This window comes from Ranitomeya variabilis, chromosome 4 (genome assembly GCF_051348905.1).
Source record: "Ranitomeya variabilis isolate aRanVar5 chromosome 4, aRanVar5.hap1, whole genome shotgun sequence".
Classification (NCBI taxonomy): domain Eukaryota; kingdom Metazoa; phylum Chordata; class Amphibia; order Anura; family Dendrobatidae; genus Ranitomeya; species Ranitomeya variabilis.
Window position 1 is genome coordinate 530,571,602 of NC_135235.1, and position 19,428 is coordinate 530,591,029.

The window sequence follows — 19,428 nt, forward strand, 5'->3', positions numbered from 1 at the left end:
TCTTGGTCACATCATCTATCAGTACTTGGCAAAAAGTGTAGCTGGTAATGGCAGCTCAGTCCCTCTGGAATTATGTTAGTTTCTAGTTCTCATGTATAAAAGGAAACATTTAAAACAAAGTTCACCACAAGGGTCCCTGTGCAAGAACCATATATGGACCCTTTGCCGTCCAATAGTTCATCATAATGCACCCATTTGTGTGTCTTTGGAGATGTACCGTAAGTGGTACCCTTTAACACTTGAGCCCCTATTTGGATGCACAGGTTCCAACAATGGTATGACTGCCCCTATTACTGTAGTGGCACTAACGACCAAGAGTTTTGCTCTTTTATCGGGAGATCGTCACCTGTTTACACTGAAGATTATTGTAGAAAAAAAACATTCTTAAAGGCGTTGTCCCACAAATAAAGTTAATTTTAATTAATAGATCTTGAAATAATAAAAAGTTCAACAGTTTGAAATGTTAAAAAAAAAAATGTTCCTGTGCTGAAACAATCTTATAAATGTGCTCCTGCTATGTACTGTGCAATAGCCGTGTCCAACAATGCAGAGCTGCTCCAGGTCATGGTGGGCACACACCACAGCTCCTACCAGGGGAGGAAACATAAGCCACACATGAGAAGTGAGAATACAGATGACTCAGCAGGTGCCCATAGCTGCTTCTTGCTTTGCGGTAACACATTTCCCTGCCTGTTTTATCACAGGAGCAAGTGTTTCTGCCATGTCTCCATCTCTATGAGCTGATTATAAATCAAGTCAGTGACTTATAAACTAAATGGCAGCTGGAGTTCCTATATATCTCTGACTACTGTTGCCTGTATAGTCTCTTATGCTTCCTTCCCTGTCCATGAGCTGTGGTTATACCTAGACAGTACATTGCGGGGACACATTTATTAGATTGTCTCAGCAATGGAACCCTTTTTTAACGCATACAATTGTGGAATGTATTATTATTTATAGATCTAAAATGTACTTTGAGGGACATCCCATTTAATCAGTTCAAGAATGAGTCATTTAATCCCATTTCTGACCGGCATATTTTCGTGTTTTTTTTAACATGTGATTTAAATACCTATACATTTTTTTTCTCATTCACATATTAAGTAATTTTTGCCTCTGTTTTATCATGAATGGGGCTTCATTTTTATGTCACTGTCATTTTCTCTCTCTCTTTTTTTTTTTTACTGACTTTGAGTGATATCAGTGAGAAAATAAGAGCAATAAGGGTATGTTAACACTGTCAGGATTGCATCAGGATTTGCTTAGCATTTGACGCAGGTAAAATCTGCACCTGAGGTCACTGGCAGGTCACCTGCTTTTTTGATGCGTTTTTCCATGCGTTTTTCCATGCGGATTTGTGTGTTTTTGTAAGCTCAATAAAGATATATATATAAAAAAAGAATGGTGATGTCATTTCTTGTCCATCCTCTTCATTTACATACTCCATTGAAGAATAATGTTTACACACACACACACAGACAGATAGATGATAGATAACAGATAGATGATAGATAGATGATAGATAGATAGATAGGTAGATAGATAGATAGATAGATAGATAGATAGATAGATAGATAGATAGATAGATAAATAGATCTATGGTATCTATCTGTCGTATCTATTATCTATCTATAAATATATCTATCGATAGATATATCTATAGATAGCTAGATAAAGTTCAAAAAAGAAGGCAGCACTCCATTGTCCAAAAAACTGTGCAGCGTTTAATCAGACCCACATGTCTGGTACGACGTTTCGGCTCAAATGAGCCTTTCTCAAGCAGTGGGTACAACATCTTTGTGCATATATATACCTTTTTAACATTATCCTTAATTGATGCCATTGGTGCTTAATACAATATAGTACAATATTACATATATCATCTGATAGTGGTTCATATAAAGTGCATACGTGCTTATGTGCAATAAGTGTTCACAATATGAATATATTAATCCAAACTGCATACTATAATCATAATTCACTTGCTCTTACCACTGAATTAACCTGCTGCTTAATGGAGAACAACATTTTGTTCGGCGTTCCTATTGATCTACTGCGCATGTCTGGCGCGTCATATAGCTATGCCGGGTTGCAGACCAATCCTAGTAACAGTATTCGAGCGCATGCGCATAAGCGCTATGTTCCGCCATCTTTATGGTGGCATATCTACTTCCCTCTATTATTCAAGCGTATCACAAGGAACTGGCGCATGCGTATACACATTAACAGCGCCATCTTAATGGTTTCATACTTATTACATTGCGGGCAGTTTTTTGAAACCACCATCTTGGTGATATCATCATCTGTTGATGCCCGCATTCTGTTGCAATAGGATACAACGTGTATAACACCGCCCTGAGCCTGAGTCATTTGAGCCGAAACGTTGTACCAGACATGTGGGTCTGATTAAACTCTGCACAGTTTTTTGGATAATGGAGTGCTGCCTTCTTTTTTGAACTTTATGTATTCAAGATAACCAGTGAACAGGTTGCCTGGAGGACTTGCACCCAGAGATAAGTTGAAAGATTGTTGTGCTGTTCCTTTTTTATGAATATATAGATAGCTAGATAGATATATCGATAGATGATAGATACGATAGATAGATAGATACGATAGATAGATGATAGATAATAGATAGATACGATAGATAGATAATAGATACGATAGATAGATAATAGATAGAAGATAAATAGATCGATAGATAATACCAAGCCCGATGTTTAGTATATCTATGTAGCTATAGATATATCTATCTATAGATATATCTGTTGTGAAATTGGATTCTGGGCTCCCCCGGTGGCCACTTGTGGAATTGAACTTGTGTGCATCATCCCCTCTGTTCACCTGCTCCTATCAGGATGTGGGAGTCGCTATATAACCTTGCTCCTCTGTCAGTTTCATGCCGGTCAACAATGTAATCAGAAGCCTTCTGTGCTTGTTCCTGCTACTAGACAACCCCCAGCTAAGTTGGACTTTTGTCCTTGTGTGTTTTTGCATTTTGTTCCTGTTCACAGCTGCTGTTTCGTTACTGTGTCTGGAAAGCTCTTGTGATCGGAAATTGCCACTCTGGTGTTATGAGTTAATGCTAGAGTCTTAAAGTAATTTCTGGATGGTGTTTTGATAGGGTTTTCTGCTGACCATGAAAGTGCCCTTTCTGTCTTCCTGCTATCTAGTAAGCGGACCTCGATTTTGCTAAAACCTATTTTCATACTACGTTTGTCTTTTCATCTAAAATCACCGCCAATATATGTGGGGGCCTCTATCTGCCTTTTGGGAAAATTTCTCTAGAGGTGAGCCAGGACTGTCTTTTCCTCTGCTAGGATTAGGTAGTTCTCCGGCTGGCGCTGGGCATCTAGGGATAAAAAAACGTAGGCATGCTACCCGGCCACTTCTAGTTGTGCGGCAGGTTTAGTTCATGGTCAGTATAGTTTCCATCTTCCAAGAGCTAGTTCTTATATATGCTGGGCTATGTTCTCTCGCCATTGAGAATCATGACAGTTTGACCGGCCCAAAAAGGGTTAAATTACTGGCTGAGAAAGGAGAGAAAAAAGAAGTCTGCTACAATTTTTTTTTTTTTTTTTTCCCTCTAGTTCTGAGTGTGCTCTTAATTGAATCTCTTGCTAGTCTGCCTATACTGCAGCCTTCCTCTCTTTCTCTCCTTCTAATCCTTGAATGGCTCTGTGTTCACCTGTTTCAAATGGATCTTCAGAGTGTAGCTACAGGTTTGAATAATCTCGCCACAAAAGTACAAAATTTGCAAGATTTTGTTGTTCATGCACCTATGTCTGAGCCTAGAATTCCTTTGCCTGAGTTCTTCTCGGGGAATAGATCTCACTTTCAAAATTTTAAAAATAATTGCAAATTGTTTTTGTCCCTGAAGTCTCGCTCTGCCGGAGACCCTGCACAGCAGGTCAGGATTGTAATTTCCTTGCTCCGGGGCGACCCTCAAGACTGGGCTTTTGCATTGGCACCAGGGGATCCTGCGTTGCTCAATGTGGATGCGTTTTTTCTGGCCTTGGGGTTGCTTTATGAGGAACCTCATTTAGAGCTTCAGGCGGAAAAGGCCTTGATGTCCTTGTCTCAGGGGCAAGATGAAGCTGAAATATACTGCCAAAAATTCCGCAAATGGTCTGTGCTTACTCAGTGGAATGAGTGCGCCCTGGCGGCGATTTTCAGAGAAGGTCTCTCTGATGCCATTAAGGATGTTATGGTGGGGTTCCCTGTGCCTGCAAGTCTGAATGAGTCCATGACGATGGCTATTCAGATCGATAGGCGTCTGCGGGAGCGCAAACCTGTGCACCATTTGGCGGTGTCTACTGAGAAAACGCCAGAAAATATGCAATGTGATAGAATTCTGTCCAGAAGCGAGCGGCAGAATTTTAGACGAAAAAATGGGTTGTGCTTCTATTGTGGTGATTCAACTCATGTTATATCAGCATGCTTTAAGCGTACTAAGAAGCCTGACAAGTCTGTTTCAATTAGCACTTTACAGTCTAAGTTTATTCTATCTGTGACCCTGATTTGTTCTTTGTCATCTATTACCGCGGACGCCTATGTCGACTCTGGCGCTGCTTTGAGTCTTATGGATTGGTCCTTTGCCAAACGCTATGGGTATGATTTGGAGCCATTGGAGGCTCCGATACCTCTGAAAGGGATTGACTCCATCCCATTGGCTAGTAATAAACCACAATACTGGACACAAGTGACTATGCGTGTTAATCCGGATCACCAGGAGGTTATTCGCTTTCTGGTGTTGTATAATCTACATGATGTTTTGGTGCTGGGATTGCCATGGCTGCAATCTCATAACCCAGTCCTCGACTGGAGAGCTATGTCTGTGTTAAGCTGGGGATGTAAAGGAACTCATGGGGACGTACCTTTGGTTTCCATTTCATCATCTATTCCCTCTGAGATTCCTGAATTCTTGTCTGACTTTCGTGACGTTTTTGAAGAACCCAAGGTTGGTTCACTACCTCCGCACCGGGAGTGCGATTGTGCCATAGACTTGATTCCGGGTAGTAAATACCCTAAGGGGCGTTTATTTAATCTGTCTGTGCCTGAACACGCTGCTATGCGTGAATATATAAAGGAGTCCTTGGAAAAGGGACATATTCGTCCTTCGTCATCTCCCTTAGGAGCCGTTTTTTTCTTTGTGTCTAAGAAAGACGGCTCTTTGAGGCCTTGTATTGATTATCGACTTTTGAATAAAATCACGGTTAAATATCAATATCCGTTACCACTGCTTACTGATTTGTTTGCTCGTATAAAGGGGGCCAAGTGGTTCTCTAAGATTGATCTCCGTGGGGCGTATAATTTGGTGCGAATCAAGCAGGGGGATGAGTGGAAAACCGCATTTAATACGCCCGAGGGCCATTTTGAGTATTTGGTGATGCCTTTTGGTCTTTCAAATGCCCCTTCAGTCTTCCAGTCCTTTATGCATGACATTTTCCGCGATTATTTGGATAAATTTATGATTGTGTATCTGGATGATATTCTGATTTTTTCGGATGACTGGGACTCTCATGTCCAGCAGGTCAGGAGGGTTTTTCAGGTTTTGCGGTCTAATTCCTTGTGTGTGAAGGGTTCTAAGTGTGTTTTTGGGGTTCAGAAGATTTCCTTCTTGGGATACATTTTTTCCCCCTCTTCCATCGAGATGGATCCTGTCAAGGTTCAGGCTATTGGTGATTGGACGCAACCCTCTTCTCTTAAGAGTCTTCAGAAATTTTTGGGCTTTGCTAACTTTTATCGTCGATTTATTGCTGGTTTTTCTGATGTTGTAAAACCATTGACTGATTTGACTAAGAAGGGTGCTGATGTTGCTGATTGGTCCCCTGATGCTGTGGAGGCCTTTCGGGAGCTCAAGCGCCGCTTTTCTTCCGCCCCAGTGTTGCGTCAGCCTGATGTTGCTCTTCCTTTTCAGGTTGAGGTCGACGCTTCTGAAATCGGAGCTGGGGCGGTGTTGTCGCAGAGAAGTTCCGACTGCTCCGTGATGAGACCTTGTGCTTTTTTTTCCCGTAAATTTTCGCCCGCCGAGCGGAATTATGATGTTGGGAATCGGGAGCTTTTGGCCATGAAGTGGGCTTTTGAGGAGTGGCGTCACTGGCTTGAGGGGGCCAGACATCAGGTGGTGGTATTGACTGACCACAAAAATTTAATTTACCTTGAGTCTGCCAGGCGCCTGAATCCTAGACAGGCGCGCTGGTCGCTGTTTTTCTCTCGGTTTAATTTTGTGGTGTCTTACCTACCGGGTTCTAAGAATGTTAAGGCGGATGCCCTTTCTAGGAGTTTTGAGCCTGACTCCCCTGGTAATTCTGAGCCCACAGGTATCCTTAAAGATGGAGTGATATTGTCTGCCGTTTCTCCAGACCTGCGGCGGGCCTTGCAGGAGTTTCAGGCGGATAGACCTGATCGTTGCCCACCTGGTAGACTGTTTGTTCCTGATGATTGGACCAGTAGAGTCATCTCTGAGGTTCATTCTTCTGCGTTGGCAGGTCATCCTGGAATCTTTGGTACCAGGGATTTGGTGGCAAGGTCCTTCTGGTGGCCTTCCCTGTCACGAGATGTGCGAGGCTTTGTGCAGTCTTGTGACGTTTGTGCTCGGGCCAAGCCTTGTTGCTCTCGGGCTAGTGGATTGTTGTTACCCTTGCCTATCCCGAAGAGGCCTTGGACGCACATCTCGATGGATTTTATTTCGGATCTGCCTGTTTCTCAGAAGATGTCTGTCATCTGGGTGGTGTGTGACCGTTTCTCTAAGATGGTCCATCTGGTTCCCTTGCCTAAGTTGCCTTCTTCTTCCGAGTTGGTTCCTCTGTTTTTTCAAAATGTTGTTCGTTTGCATGGTATTCCGGAGAATATCGTTTCTGACAGAGGGACCCAATTCGTGTCTAGATTTTGGCGGGCATTCTGTGCTAGGATGGGCATAGATTTGTCTTTTTCGTCTGCTTTCCATCCTCAGACTAATGGCCAGACCGAGCGGACTAATCAGACCTTGGAGACATATTTGAGGTGTTTTGTGTCTGCGGATCAGGATGATTGGGTTGCTTTTTTGCCTTTGGCGGAGTTCGCTCTCAATAATCGGGCCAGCTCTGCCACCTTGGTGTCCCCGTTTTTCTGTAATTCGGGGTTTCATCCTCGATTTTCCTCCGGTCAAGTGGAATCTTCGGATTGTCCTGGAGTGGATGCTGTGGTGGAGAGGTTGCATCAGATTTGGGGGCAGGTGGTGGACAATTTGAAGTTGTCCCAGGAGAAGACTCAGCTTTTTGCCAACCGCCGTCGTCGTGTTGGTCCTCGGCTTTGTGTTGGGGACTTGGTGTGGTTGTCTTCTCGTTTTGTCCCTATGAGGGTTTCTTCTCCTAAATTTAAGCCTCGGTTCATCGGCCCGTACAAGATATTGGAGATTCTTAACCCTGTGTCCTTCCGTTTGGACCTCCCTGCATCCTTTTCGATTCATAATGTTTTTCATCGGTCATTGTTGCGCAGGTATGAGGTACCGGCTGTGCCTTCCGTTGAGCCTCCTGCTCCGGTGTTGGTTGAGGGTGAGTTGGAGTACGTTGTGGAAAAGATCTTAGACTCTCGTGTTTCCAGACGGAAACTCCAGTATCTGGTCAAATGGAAGGGATACGGTCAGGAGGATAATTCTTGGGTCACTGCCTCTGATGTTCATGCCTCCGATCTTGTCCGTGCCTTTCATAGGGCTCATCCTGATCGCCCTGGTGGTTCTGGTGAGGGTTCGGTGCCCCCTCCTTGAGGGGGGGGTACTGTTGTGAAATTGGATTCTGGGCTCCCCCGGTGGCCACTTGTGGAATTGAACTTGTGTGCATCATCCCCTCTGTTCACCTGCTCCTATCAGGATGTGGGAGTCGCTATATAACCTTGCTCCTCTGTCAGTTTCATGCCGGTCAACAATGTAATCAGAAGCCTTCTGTGCTTGTTCCTGCTACTAGACAACCCCCAGCTAAGTTGGACTTTTGTCCTTGTGTGTTTTTGCATTTTGTTCCTGTTCACAGCTGCTGTTTCGTTACTGTGTCTGGAAAGCTCTTGTGATCGGAAATTGCCACTCTGGTGTTATGAGTTAATGCTAGAGTCTTAAAGTAATTTCTGGATGGTGTTTTGATAGGGTTTTCTGCTGACCATGAAAGTGCCCTTTCTGTCTTCCTGCTATCTAGTAAGCGGACCTCGATTTTGCTAAAACCTATTTTCATACTACGTTTGTCTTTTCATCTAAAATCACCGCCAATATATGTGGGGGCCTCTATCTGCCTTTTGGGAAAATTTCTCTAGAGGTGAGCCAGGACTGTCTTTTCCTCTGCTAGGATTAGGTAGTTCTACGGCTGGCGCTGGGCATCTAGGGATAAAAAAACGTAGGCATGCTACCCGGCCACTTCTAGTTGTGCGGCAGGTTTAGTTCATGGTCAGTATAGTTTCCATCTTCCAAGAGCTAGTTCTTATATATGCTGGGCTATGTTCTCTCGCCATTGAGAATCATGACATATATCTATAGATACATTATCCATCTATATATATAATCATCTAAGGGTCTGTTTGTCTGTAATCCCGAGTCGCTGATTGGTCGTGCCAGCCGCCCGCGACCAATCAGCAACAGGCGCAGTTGAGCCGTGAATTGGCACAGGATTAAAACCACGCTTCACTGATTGGTCGCACCCGGTTGTATGATATTGCAGCGGGATTTAAATACCGCTTCGTAAATAAACTACATACATATTCTCGAATACCTGATGCATTAGAATCGGGCCACCATGTAGTAGATATGTAATAGCAGGGCCGATGTTTATTAATGAATGTTTAATTAAAAAAAAAAAAAACGGGAAAAAAATGGCGTGGGCTCCCGCGCAATTTTCTGCGCCAGAGGGGGAAAGCCGACGGCCGGGGGCCAATATTTGTAGCCTGGGAAGGGGGTAATACCCATGGCCCCTCTCTAGGCTATGAATATCAGCCTGCAGCTGTCTGCATAGCCTTTACTGGCTATTACCATATTTTTCGGATTATAAGACGCACTTTTGTTCCCTCAAATTTTGGGGGAAAGTGGGGGGTGCGTCTTATAATCCGAATCTGTCTGATGTGCTGTGCTGTAGAGGAGGGGGGGGGGGGCGGTTCTGAATTGGTGTCAGGGGGCTGGAGTGGGCTGGCTGCGGTCTGCAGAGAAAGCAGAAGGTCCTGTGCTCCCGCTCATTAGCCTCATGTAATATTCACTGCACCCGCTGTCCATCACCTTGGTGCTGAAGCTGCGTCAGTTGAATCACAGGGGAGCAGCAAATATTACATGTGCCTGCACTCCCCCTCCTCCCATCATGGATAGGGCCCCCCGGTCACTCTTACATGCCCCCCCCTGTGCTGCTGGCAGACACATGCCCCCCCCCTGTGCTGCTGGCAGACACATGATAAAATAACAAATATTTAACTCACCTTCCGATGATGGCTCCCTGCTCACAGCTCCTTTGTTGCGCTTGGGGGAGCATGCATCTGCCAGGAGCATGAGGGGGCATGTGTCTGCCAGCAGCACAGGGGGGCATGTGTCCGCCAGCAGCACACGGGGGGGCATGTGTCTGCCAGCAGCACAGGAGGGGGCATGTGTCTGCCAGCAGCACAGGAGGGGGCATGTGTCTGCCAGCAGCACAAGGGGGCATGTGTCTGCCAGCAGCAAAGGGGGGCATGTGTCTTTCAGCAGCACAGAGGGGCATATAGTAACTGGGGGGGCCTGTACCTGCCAGCAGCACTGGGTGACATATAGTAACCGGGGGGCTGTACCTGCCTGCAAACAGGGGGGGCATATTGTGACCAGGGGGGGCATGTGCCTGTCAGCAGCATAGGGGGGCATGTCCCTGCCAGCAGCACAAGGGGACATATTGTGACCAGGGGGGCATGTGCCTGCCAGCACAGGGGGGCATATAGTGACCCAGGGGGGCATGTGCCTGCCAGCAGCACAGTGGGGCATATAGTGACCCAGAAGGGCATGTGTTTGCCAGCAGCACAGGGGGGCATATAGTGACCAGGGGGGCATGTGCCTGACAGCAGGGGGGCATGTGCCAGCACAAGTATGGGGGTTATATAGATACCAGGATGAGGGACATATGATTTGTAAGACGGACACTGGTATTATAAGACAGACCCCCATTTAACATAAAAAATAATTTTTTTCACCAAATTTGGGGGTGCGTCTTATAATCAGGTGCGTCTTATAAAGCAAAAAATACGGTAAATTAGAGGGATCCCCCCAAAAATGACGTGGGGTCCCCCTATATTTTATAGCCAGAAAGGCTATGCAGAGAGCTGCGGGCTGATATTCATAGCCTAGAGAGGGGCCATGGTTATTGCCCCCCCCAGCTACAAATACCAGCCGCCCCAGAAATGGCACACCTGAAAGATGTGCCAATTCCGGCACTTAGCCCCTCTCTTCCCACTCCCCTGTAGCGGTGGGATATGGGGTAATAAGGGGTTAATGTCACCTTGCTAATGTAAGGTGACATTAAGCCCGGTTAGTAATGGAGAGGCGTCAATAAGACGCCTTTCCATTACTAATCCTATAGTTGTGAAAGGGTTAAAAAAAAGACACAGCCAGAAAAAAGTATTTTAATATTCTTAATTTCACCATATAGTTAAGGTCAGTGTTCATGACTCCATCATAAGAAAGACACTGGGCAAAAATGGCCTACATGACAGAGTTCTAAGATGAAAATGACTGCTGAGCAATAAGAACATAAAGGTTCATCTCAGCTTTGCCAGAAAACATCTTGATGATCCCCAAGACTTGTGGGAGAATACTCTATGGACTGAAGAGACAAAAGTTGAACTTTTTGGAAGGTGTATGTCCCATGACATCTGACATAGAAGTAACACAGCATTCCAGAAAAGGAACATCATACCAACAGTAAAATATAGTGGTCGTAGTGTGATGGACTGGGGCTGTTTTGCTGCTTCAGGACCCGGAAGACTTGCTGTGGTAAATGTAAGCATGAATTCTGCTGTCTACTCAAAAATCCCAAAGGAGAATTTCCGGCCATGTGTTCCTGACCTCAAGCTGAAGTGCACTTGGATTATGCACCAGTACAATGATCCAAAACAGACCAGCAAGTCCATCTTTGAATGGCTTAAGAAAAAGCAAAATAAAGACTTTGAAGTGGCCTAGTCAAAGTCCAGATATTTATCTGATTGAGATGCTGTGGCATGACCTTAAAAAGGAGGTTCATGATCGAAAACCCTCCAATGTGGCTGAATTACAACAATTCTGCAAAGATGAGTGGGCCAAAACTTCTTTTAGCTTTGTGAAAGTCTTATTGGCAATTATCACAAACACTTAATTGCTGTTGTTGCTAAGGGTGACCCAACCAGTTATTAAGTTTAGAGGACAATCACTTTTTCACACAGGGCCCTGCAGGTTTGGATTTCTTTTTATCTTAATAATAAAGACCTTCATTTATAAACTGCATTTTGTGTTTATTTGTGTTATCTTTGTCAAATATTTAACTAACATTTAAGTGTGACAAGCATGCAAAAGAATAAGAAGTCAGGAAGGGGGCAAACACTTTTTCACACAACTGTAGGTTTTTCATGAGTACATACTAAAATATATATATACTTAGCTTTAGATGTAACCATAGCTGCTCCTTTGTAGTTTGCATAAATGTGTATAAAGTGCTCCAGTGCATGTGTAAACATGATGTTCAGAAAAGCCCTATCTTTTGAACTGCGGCATAATGTGCTTTTGTAGTACAATATACAAAATGTACTTAATCACAGGGAGACATACTGTATAAGAAATGTATGAAAGGTTTCTCTCCGGAGCGAGAAGAGTCAGGCTTGTTGAATTACAATGCCCAATATATTTATTGTTGTTGAAGTTAAAGGGAATCTGTCACCTCATTTTTCGCCTATAAGCTAAGGCCACCTCCATTAGGGGCTTATCTACAGCATTCTGTAATGCTGTAAATAAGCCCCCGATGTAACCTGAAAGATAGGAAAAGCAAGTTAGATTATACTCACCCAGGGGCGGTCCTGGTCCGAAGGGCTTCGCAGGTCCGGGTCCAGTGCCTCCCATCTTCATGCGATGACGTCCTGTTCCTTGCTTCTGTCGTGGCTCATGCGCAGACGTAATTCTTTGCCCTGTTGAGGGCAGATCGAAGTACTACAGTGTGCAGGCACCGGGAAAGCTCAGAGAGGCCCAGCGCCTGCACACTGCAGTGCTTTACTCTGCCCTTAACAGGGAAAATCAGTACGCCTGTGCATGAGCCGAGACACGAAGCAAGGAGGATGACAACATCGTATGAAAATGGGAGGCACCAGACCCGGACCTGCGACACCCATCGGACCTGCGACACCCATCGGACCTGGACCGCCTCTGGGTGAGTATAACCTAACTTGTTTTTCTTATCTTTCAGGTTACATTGGAGGCTTATCTACAGCATTACAGAATGCTGTAAATAAGCCCCTAATGGCGGTGGCCGCAGCTTATATGCGAAAAATTAGGTGACAGATTCCCTTTAAGCTGCCATCAGAGATGTCTGGTCTTAGCTTTCTCCACTCTATCATTGAAAATACATTTATTTTCAGCTGAACTGAGCATGTGGGGGCCTTTATAAATATCTAAAATATATGAGCAACTTTACTCTTTAACAATTTGGCCAAGAATTTCATTTAAATTGACTTTAGATTGTGAAGTAAAAGTGTTTAAAGTAGTTATAAGTTCCATTGTATCAGTGTACTGGTAACTATAAAGGGATTTTTACACTGGTGCACACAGACAGAAGAGGCTCCTGTGCAAGAACAGTATATAGGCTCTTTTCAGTCGAATAGTTCATCATAATGCACAATCCCACCTGCTCTGGAGATGAAAATGGGCCCCCTTATCCTTGGGTCCTTGTGCGAATGAACAGCTTGCACTAAATATAAGTCCACCCCTGGGTTTTCCAGCTTAGGGCTCATACTCAGTTGCGAGAAACTCGGATGAGTCTCGCATGTTAATACCCGGCATTCAGGAGCGGAGCGTGCGGCTGCATGTAGTGAGTATTAGCCCATATTCATATTGTGGGCCTATGGGGTTTAGCAGCTCAGCTCCCATTTACATCAATAGATGCTGAGCTACGGCACCTGGGAACACATCTGCAGAGCTGTGCTGTGTACACTGTGTACAAATGACTGCAATCAGCTCATCAGTGGAGGTGACAGATGGTCACCGATCTGATACGGATGACCTTTCCTAAAGATGGGTCATCAATATCAAACTACTGGAAACGCCTTTGAAGAGGGATTTATTTTTTATATATCTTTATATACATAAGATGATCTGGTGGCTGAGGATTACCATGATGGCAAGAGCAAACATTCCACAGTTTTTTTTGTAACGGGCCTTGAAGAATGCCTCCTCTGTATATGTAAGCTTATGTTGTTCTTATCTTTCTAGCTTACCATGATCCAGACTACGTGTACCAAATAGACTTGCGCTACATGGCCAAGCCCTGCAATGATCTAATCAATGACAGGTTTGTCGTGACTCTTTTTGAGATCGTCAAAGAAGTCATCACAGGACTGAACTGTGACCTGGAAAGCATGTTTCACAAATGTCATTCCATCAAAGCCCCGAAGCACTCCATGCAGAACGTGCTCTTTATAAGCTTTAAAGGTAAATGTCAAGTGGGAGATGGAAAATTAAATACTGCTTGTTTAATTGAAACATAGCAATCATAACCAAGTGTCCTCTGTATCATGAGCTCCGCAATGATCTGTGGGATTGGCAGCGACTTATGGCAGCATAGAGCTTTCCGTAATGCTATTAATTATAGAATAATTAGCTATGTGAACAAATTGTTTTCTTTAAAAGAATTTACAATAAGGTCAGAATTGAATATAGGGATTTATGTTGGTGTAGTACAGACCTGACAATGACTCAGACCTACACCAGCTAGCTTTATTGCTTTATAAAATCAGTTATGCATAAATATTGCCCCCAGGATTTACCATCCTTTTATATATTCCACCTGTTCATCAGTGCTCAAAAGGTGAAATATCAATGGGAATAATTCTGAAAATATTAAATACCAGTAATCTTATTATGTATTGCAAATCATAAACCATTGTCCTGGGTAAAAAAATAAGGCATTCTATGTGGACAAAAGCAATCAGACGGCTACATGATACACCTATAGGAGCATTTAGGGTATGTGCACACGCTGTAGATTTTGCTGCGGGGCCGCTGCGGATTCGCAGCAGTTTTCCATGAGTTTACAGTACCATGTAAACCTATGGAAAACAAAATCCACAGTGCACATGCTGCATGTCAAATCTTTGTGCAGATTCCGCAGTGGTTTATACCTGCTCCATAATAGAAATCCGCAGGTGTAAAACTGCAGGTGGAATCCGCACAAAAACCGCGGAAAAAACACAGTAAATCTGCGGAAATTCTGCAGTGCGGATTTACCAAAATCAGTGCGGAAAACCCCCCACACCATTCCGCAACGTGTGCACATACCCTTAGGGAATAGCAGCGGATTGAACGCTGCGTGGAGCCGCCGCGTTGAATCTGCAGCCTCCAGATGTTCCAGCATAGTGGAGGGGATTTTATGAAATCCCGTCTCCACTATGCGTGTTAACAGGCATCCGTCGGCCCTGCGACTCCGGACATGCTGCGCGTCTTTTAAGATCGCAGCATGTCCGTGTTCCTTGCGGCGAAGCTGCGCCGCCGCAAGGAATAACACAGGGCCCTATGCGTGGGGTGCGATGATCCCGGATGTGTGCAGTGAACACATCCGGCATCATCGCGTCCCAGAAGGGGGCGGGGCTTAGCGCCGAGCGGGTTTGCCGCTCCGACGATACCGCCGGCCATCCTGATCGTGGACACGTACCCTTAGGGCTACATTCCCACAATAAGCTTTTGGTGAGTTATTGACGCTGAAGAAATTCCGGAACCATTTCTACACTTATTATTTCAATTAGGTTACTTGCGGATTTTCATTGCATTTTTTAAATGTGTTTTTGACGCTCACTTTTTGTCTCTTTTTGGTGTGCTTTGTTTTTAATTCTTCCCGGTATTTGGCCTTGACAAAACTTTATTGATACAGTCATGTGTGGATTACATTTGTCGTTGATGTGTTTTGCCTGGAAACGCATTAAAAACCACATGTACTTTTTTTACCTGTGGATTTTCCACATCTAATGCAAGTCTTTGCGAAAATCCGCACAGAAAACTTAGCGTATTTGCAAGAGAAAATTACAGGTTGCAGATTTAATAAATGCACCGCAGGTTAGTTTGTGATGAGTAAATAAAAAGCACAGTGGGCAGGAGATTTCTATAAATCCCATCCACTTTGCTGGACCTGTAAGATGCTGCCATTTTGACGCAGCAAACATACACAGCATCAAAAATGCACCAAAAGCTCATGGTGGGAATGTGCCCTTACAGGACCGTGCGTGTATCTGTGCGCTCTTTAGAATGAGCCGTTCTTTCACAAATGATAATAAAGGCTTACTGCATGATGAGGGGCAGATGTTATACTCCTGTGACAAAGGGACTGAATGAAAACCCTGAGGCTATGTGCACACTTTGCGGATTCCACTGCGGATTTTTCCACAGCGGAATTCCAAAATCCGCAGTGAAAACCCGTCGCGGTTTTTACTGCGGATTTATTGCGGTTTTTACTGCGGATTCTTCTGCGGTTTTTCATCTGCATTTTCCTATTGGAGCAGGTGAAAATCCGCAGAAAAGAAGTGACATGCTGCGGAATGTAATCCGCTGCGTTTCCGCACGTTTTTTTCCACAGCATGTGCACAGCGTTTTTTGTTTCCCATAGGTTTACAATGTACTGTAAACTCATGGGAAACTGCTGCGGATCCGCAGCGGTCAAATCCGCTGCGGATCCGCAGCAAAATCCGCAAAGTGTGCACATAGCCTAAATGTAATGCTTAAGTGTAGTGATGAGTGAATATACTCGTTACTCGAAATTTCTTGAGCATGCTCGGGGGTCCTCCGAGTATTTTTTACTGCTCGGAGATTTAGTTTTTATTGCCGCAGCTGAATGATTTACATCTGTTAGCCAGCATAAGTACATGTGGGGATTCCCTAGCAACCAGGCAACCAACACATGTACTTATGCTGGCTAACAGATGTAAATCATTCAGCTGCGGCAAGAAAAACTAAAACTCCAAGCACTAAAAAATACTCGGAGGACCCCCGAGCGTGCTCGAGAAATCTCGAGTAACGAGTGTATTCGCTCATCACTACTTAAGACATGTGCCAATGCTTTTGTCCATATAGTGTGTTTTTCTTATACATTTTTCTGTTGATATGAGTAATATTTGTAAATTAATTCTGTTGTCTGTTTTGGGCATTTCGGTACAAATATTTTAAAGAGCATAAATTGTTTTCTTTATTATTCCCTATGCTCGTGACTGTTGTAATAAGCTGTAGTCAGTGTAATAGGTTTCTAGTAGTGATGAGTGAGTGTGCTCGGATAAGGTGTTAGCTGAGCATGCTCGTGTCCTAATCGAGTATTTTTGGAGTGCTCGAAAATAATGGTTGAGTCACTGCGGCTTTGTGTCTTGTGGCTGATCAACAGCAGCAAGACATGCAGCGATTAGCTGTTTGTTAGGAAATCCCTGCATGTGTTGCTGCTGTTGAACAGCCACGAAACACAAAGCCACGATGACCCAAGCATTTTTTTGAGAACGCCGAAAATACTCAATAAGGACACAAGTGTGCTTGCATAATACCTTATCCGAGCACGCTCGCTCATCACTAGTTTCTAGGGCTCTGGGTTTATACAGAGTCATTCAGGGTCTTTTGCTCTTGGATTTTGCTCAAAAAATATCATTGTTCCAGGCTCCATTCAATGCCAGAACTCACCCCCAGGGCTCGTATTTTTGGTCTGAGTGCTGCCCTGCCCATGAAAAAAACAAAACAGGCAGCACTCGGACCAATGTTATTCAATGGGATAGTACAGATGGATATTTTTTTTCACTGACTCAATTAGTGTGTGAAAATAATTGCAGCATGCGCTCGTTTTTTTCATAAGTCGATGACACTCTACCATTCAAGTCTATGGGTGCATAAAATAATGGGATACCATATGGAGGTACAATATAGCATCTGGTTAATAGTTGCTGTGAAAAAAAATCATATTGGATATGGTTGACAACTAAGAAAAAAATCATCCCACTTTTGTGGATGAAATTTTATATGCTTGTGGGGGGGACTTGTCAGGTCCTTTATGTTTCGGAACGCTGGGTGACAACTAGTCTGATCATCATTAAATCTCAAACAGGGATTTTCATTCAATTTTCCCAGGATGGGAATGTACTTTTCTCTTAAAAATGGCTGCAAGACCATTTATTGTTGCAGAAAAGAAAGCTTGCAGAATTCTGGCCTTACAATACCTGGGAGAACTGTAATGGTGACTGTATTGAGTAATATATAATTAAGAAGTAAAATTTGTAACAGCTTGACAAAAACCCCCAGGAGCTTACATTTACTGGTGGCTTTATGCAGTTTTATGACCTGTCCTCAGTAAACCCCAGATAAAATAGATGTGAAATGTATATATGCACCCATAGATGGCGCTCATTCACTAGTTATCTTGTAATTTACATGGTAATATAACACAGGTGATGGGTTTGTTCTGTGTATTATAAACTCCTTCTGGACGGATAGTCTAGTCATTTATCATCACTTAATGCTTTGTTAATAAGAGGTAATCTATTCATATTTGTGTCTTTCTCTAATCCATTCCACTAGTTGTAGCCACAGCTTGGTAAGGATGCAAGTATTTGGTCAGTATTTTACCTCAGCATCTGTAAGTCACAACCAGGAGTGGGTGATAAATACAGAAATGGTGACCAGTTTCTATTATACTTAATAATATGGTTGATAATGTTATCAAATTCTGTGCTGTACCTGTGGGTCCAAAATCCTAATTATTCCCTTGGATAAAATCCTTGAGGGGTGTATTTTGCAAAATGGGGTCATTTGTGGGGCATTTCCTCTGTTTTGGCACATCAGAGGCTCTCCAAACACAACATGGCGTCCACTTATGGGTGGTACAGCTGGTCTGGCACCTCAGAGGCACTGCCAATGTGACATGGCACCCTCAAACCAGTCCAGCTAAACTATGGGTTTCCCCAAATATGGGGTATTGGCATACTCAGGAGAAATTGCACAATGAATTTTGTGATCCATTTTCTCCTGTTATGCTTGTGAAAGTAAAAAAAATTTGGTCTAAAGGAACATTTTTTGTGAAAAAAGTTAAATGCTTATTTTTTCTTCCACGTTCCATTAAGTCTTGTGAAGCACCCGAAGGGTTAACATGCTTCTTAAATGTGATTTTAAGCACCTTGAGGGGCGCAGTTTTAGAATGGTGACACTTTGGGGTATTTTCTATCATATAGACCCCTCAAATTCACTTGAAATGTGATGTGGTCCCGTAAATAAATAGTTTTGTAAAGTTTGTTGTAAAAGTTAGATATCGCTGGTCAACTTTTAGCGGTGGAATCCCTGCTTTAATCCCTAGCTGTTTCCTGACAAACTGGTGGCAGGGGTGGGATCTGCCAGCGATAGGATCTCTGCGTGATCCCCTGGCTGTTCCCTGACAAATTGTTGTCAGCAGAGGGATCTCTGCATGATTCCATGGTTGTTTACTGACAGATATCTACCGTGTATACAGTATAACTACTTCTGTTCCTTATGGAATACTTTATAGACTGAAGACTGGAGAAAATTTGGTATCCAAAAAGAGTTGGTTTGCAGTGAAGAAAAGACACATTAAATTCAGGTTTTATAACATATTAAGTAATTACCCCAGAAACCATAATATTATACTGTGACTGCTTGCTATATACTTGTGATGGTTACTGCTGAGGGAAGCAGTGTTATTGTTCAGCAAACATCATGGCCTACACAAGTCATTTTTCATTCCGCATTTATAGGTTATTTTTTATTCCTGGCTTTCAATAGAACATCCTAAATCACATTTATAATAAACTAGCTGAAGAGCCCGGCGTTGCCTGGGCATAGTAAATATCTGTGGTTAGTTATAGCACCTCACTTCTCTTATTTTCCCATCACGCCTCTCATTTTCCCCATCACATCTTTCATTTTCCCCCTCAAATCTCTCATTTTCTCCCTCACACCTCTCATTTTCCCCCTCACACCTCTCATTTTCCCCCTCACTCCTCTCATTCCCCCCTAACACTTGTCATTTCGACCTCACATCTGTCATTTTCCGATCACTCCACTATTTTCCCTCACTCCTCTCATTTTGCACTCACACCTTTTCATTTTCACCTCACACCTCTCATTTTCACCTCAGTATATACATGTTTGTCATCTCCCTTATATATAGTATACACCTGTATGTCATCTCCCCTGTATATAGTATATACCTGCTGTGTCATCTCCCCTGTATATAGTATATACCTGTATGTCATCTC

At 43.5% G+C, this 19,428-nt stretch overlaps 1 protein-coding gene across 3 annotated transcripts in view; it reads left to right on the plus strand.

The window, feature by feature from the left end:
• Positions 1-19,428, plus strand: part of ZPBP2 (zona pellucida binding protein 2) — a 161,843-nt gene that overhangs the window by 24,433 nt on the left and 117,982 nt on the right. For all 3 annotated transcript variants that reach the window (XM_077252370.1, XM_077252367.1, XM_077252368.1), the window contains one exon: positions 13,415-13,633. In XM_077252370.1, the coding sequence (XP_077108485.1) occupies positions 13,415-13,633 (219 nt within the window). The remainder of the gene's footprint in view (positions 1-13,414; positions 13,634-19,428) is intronic.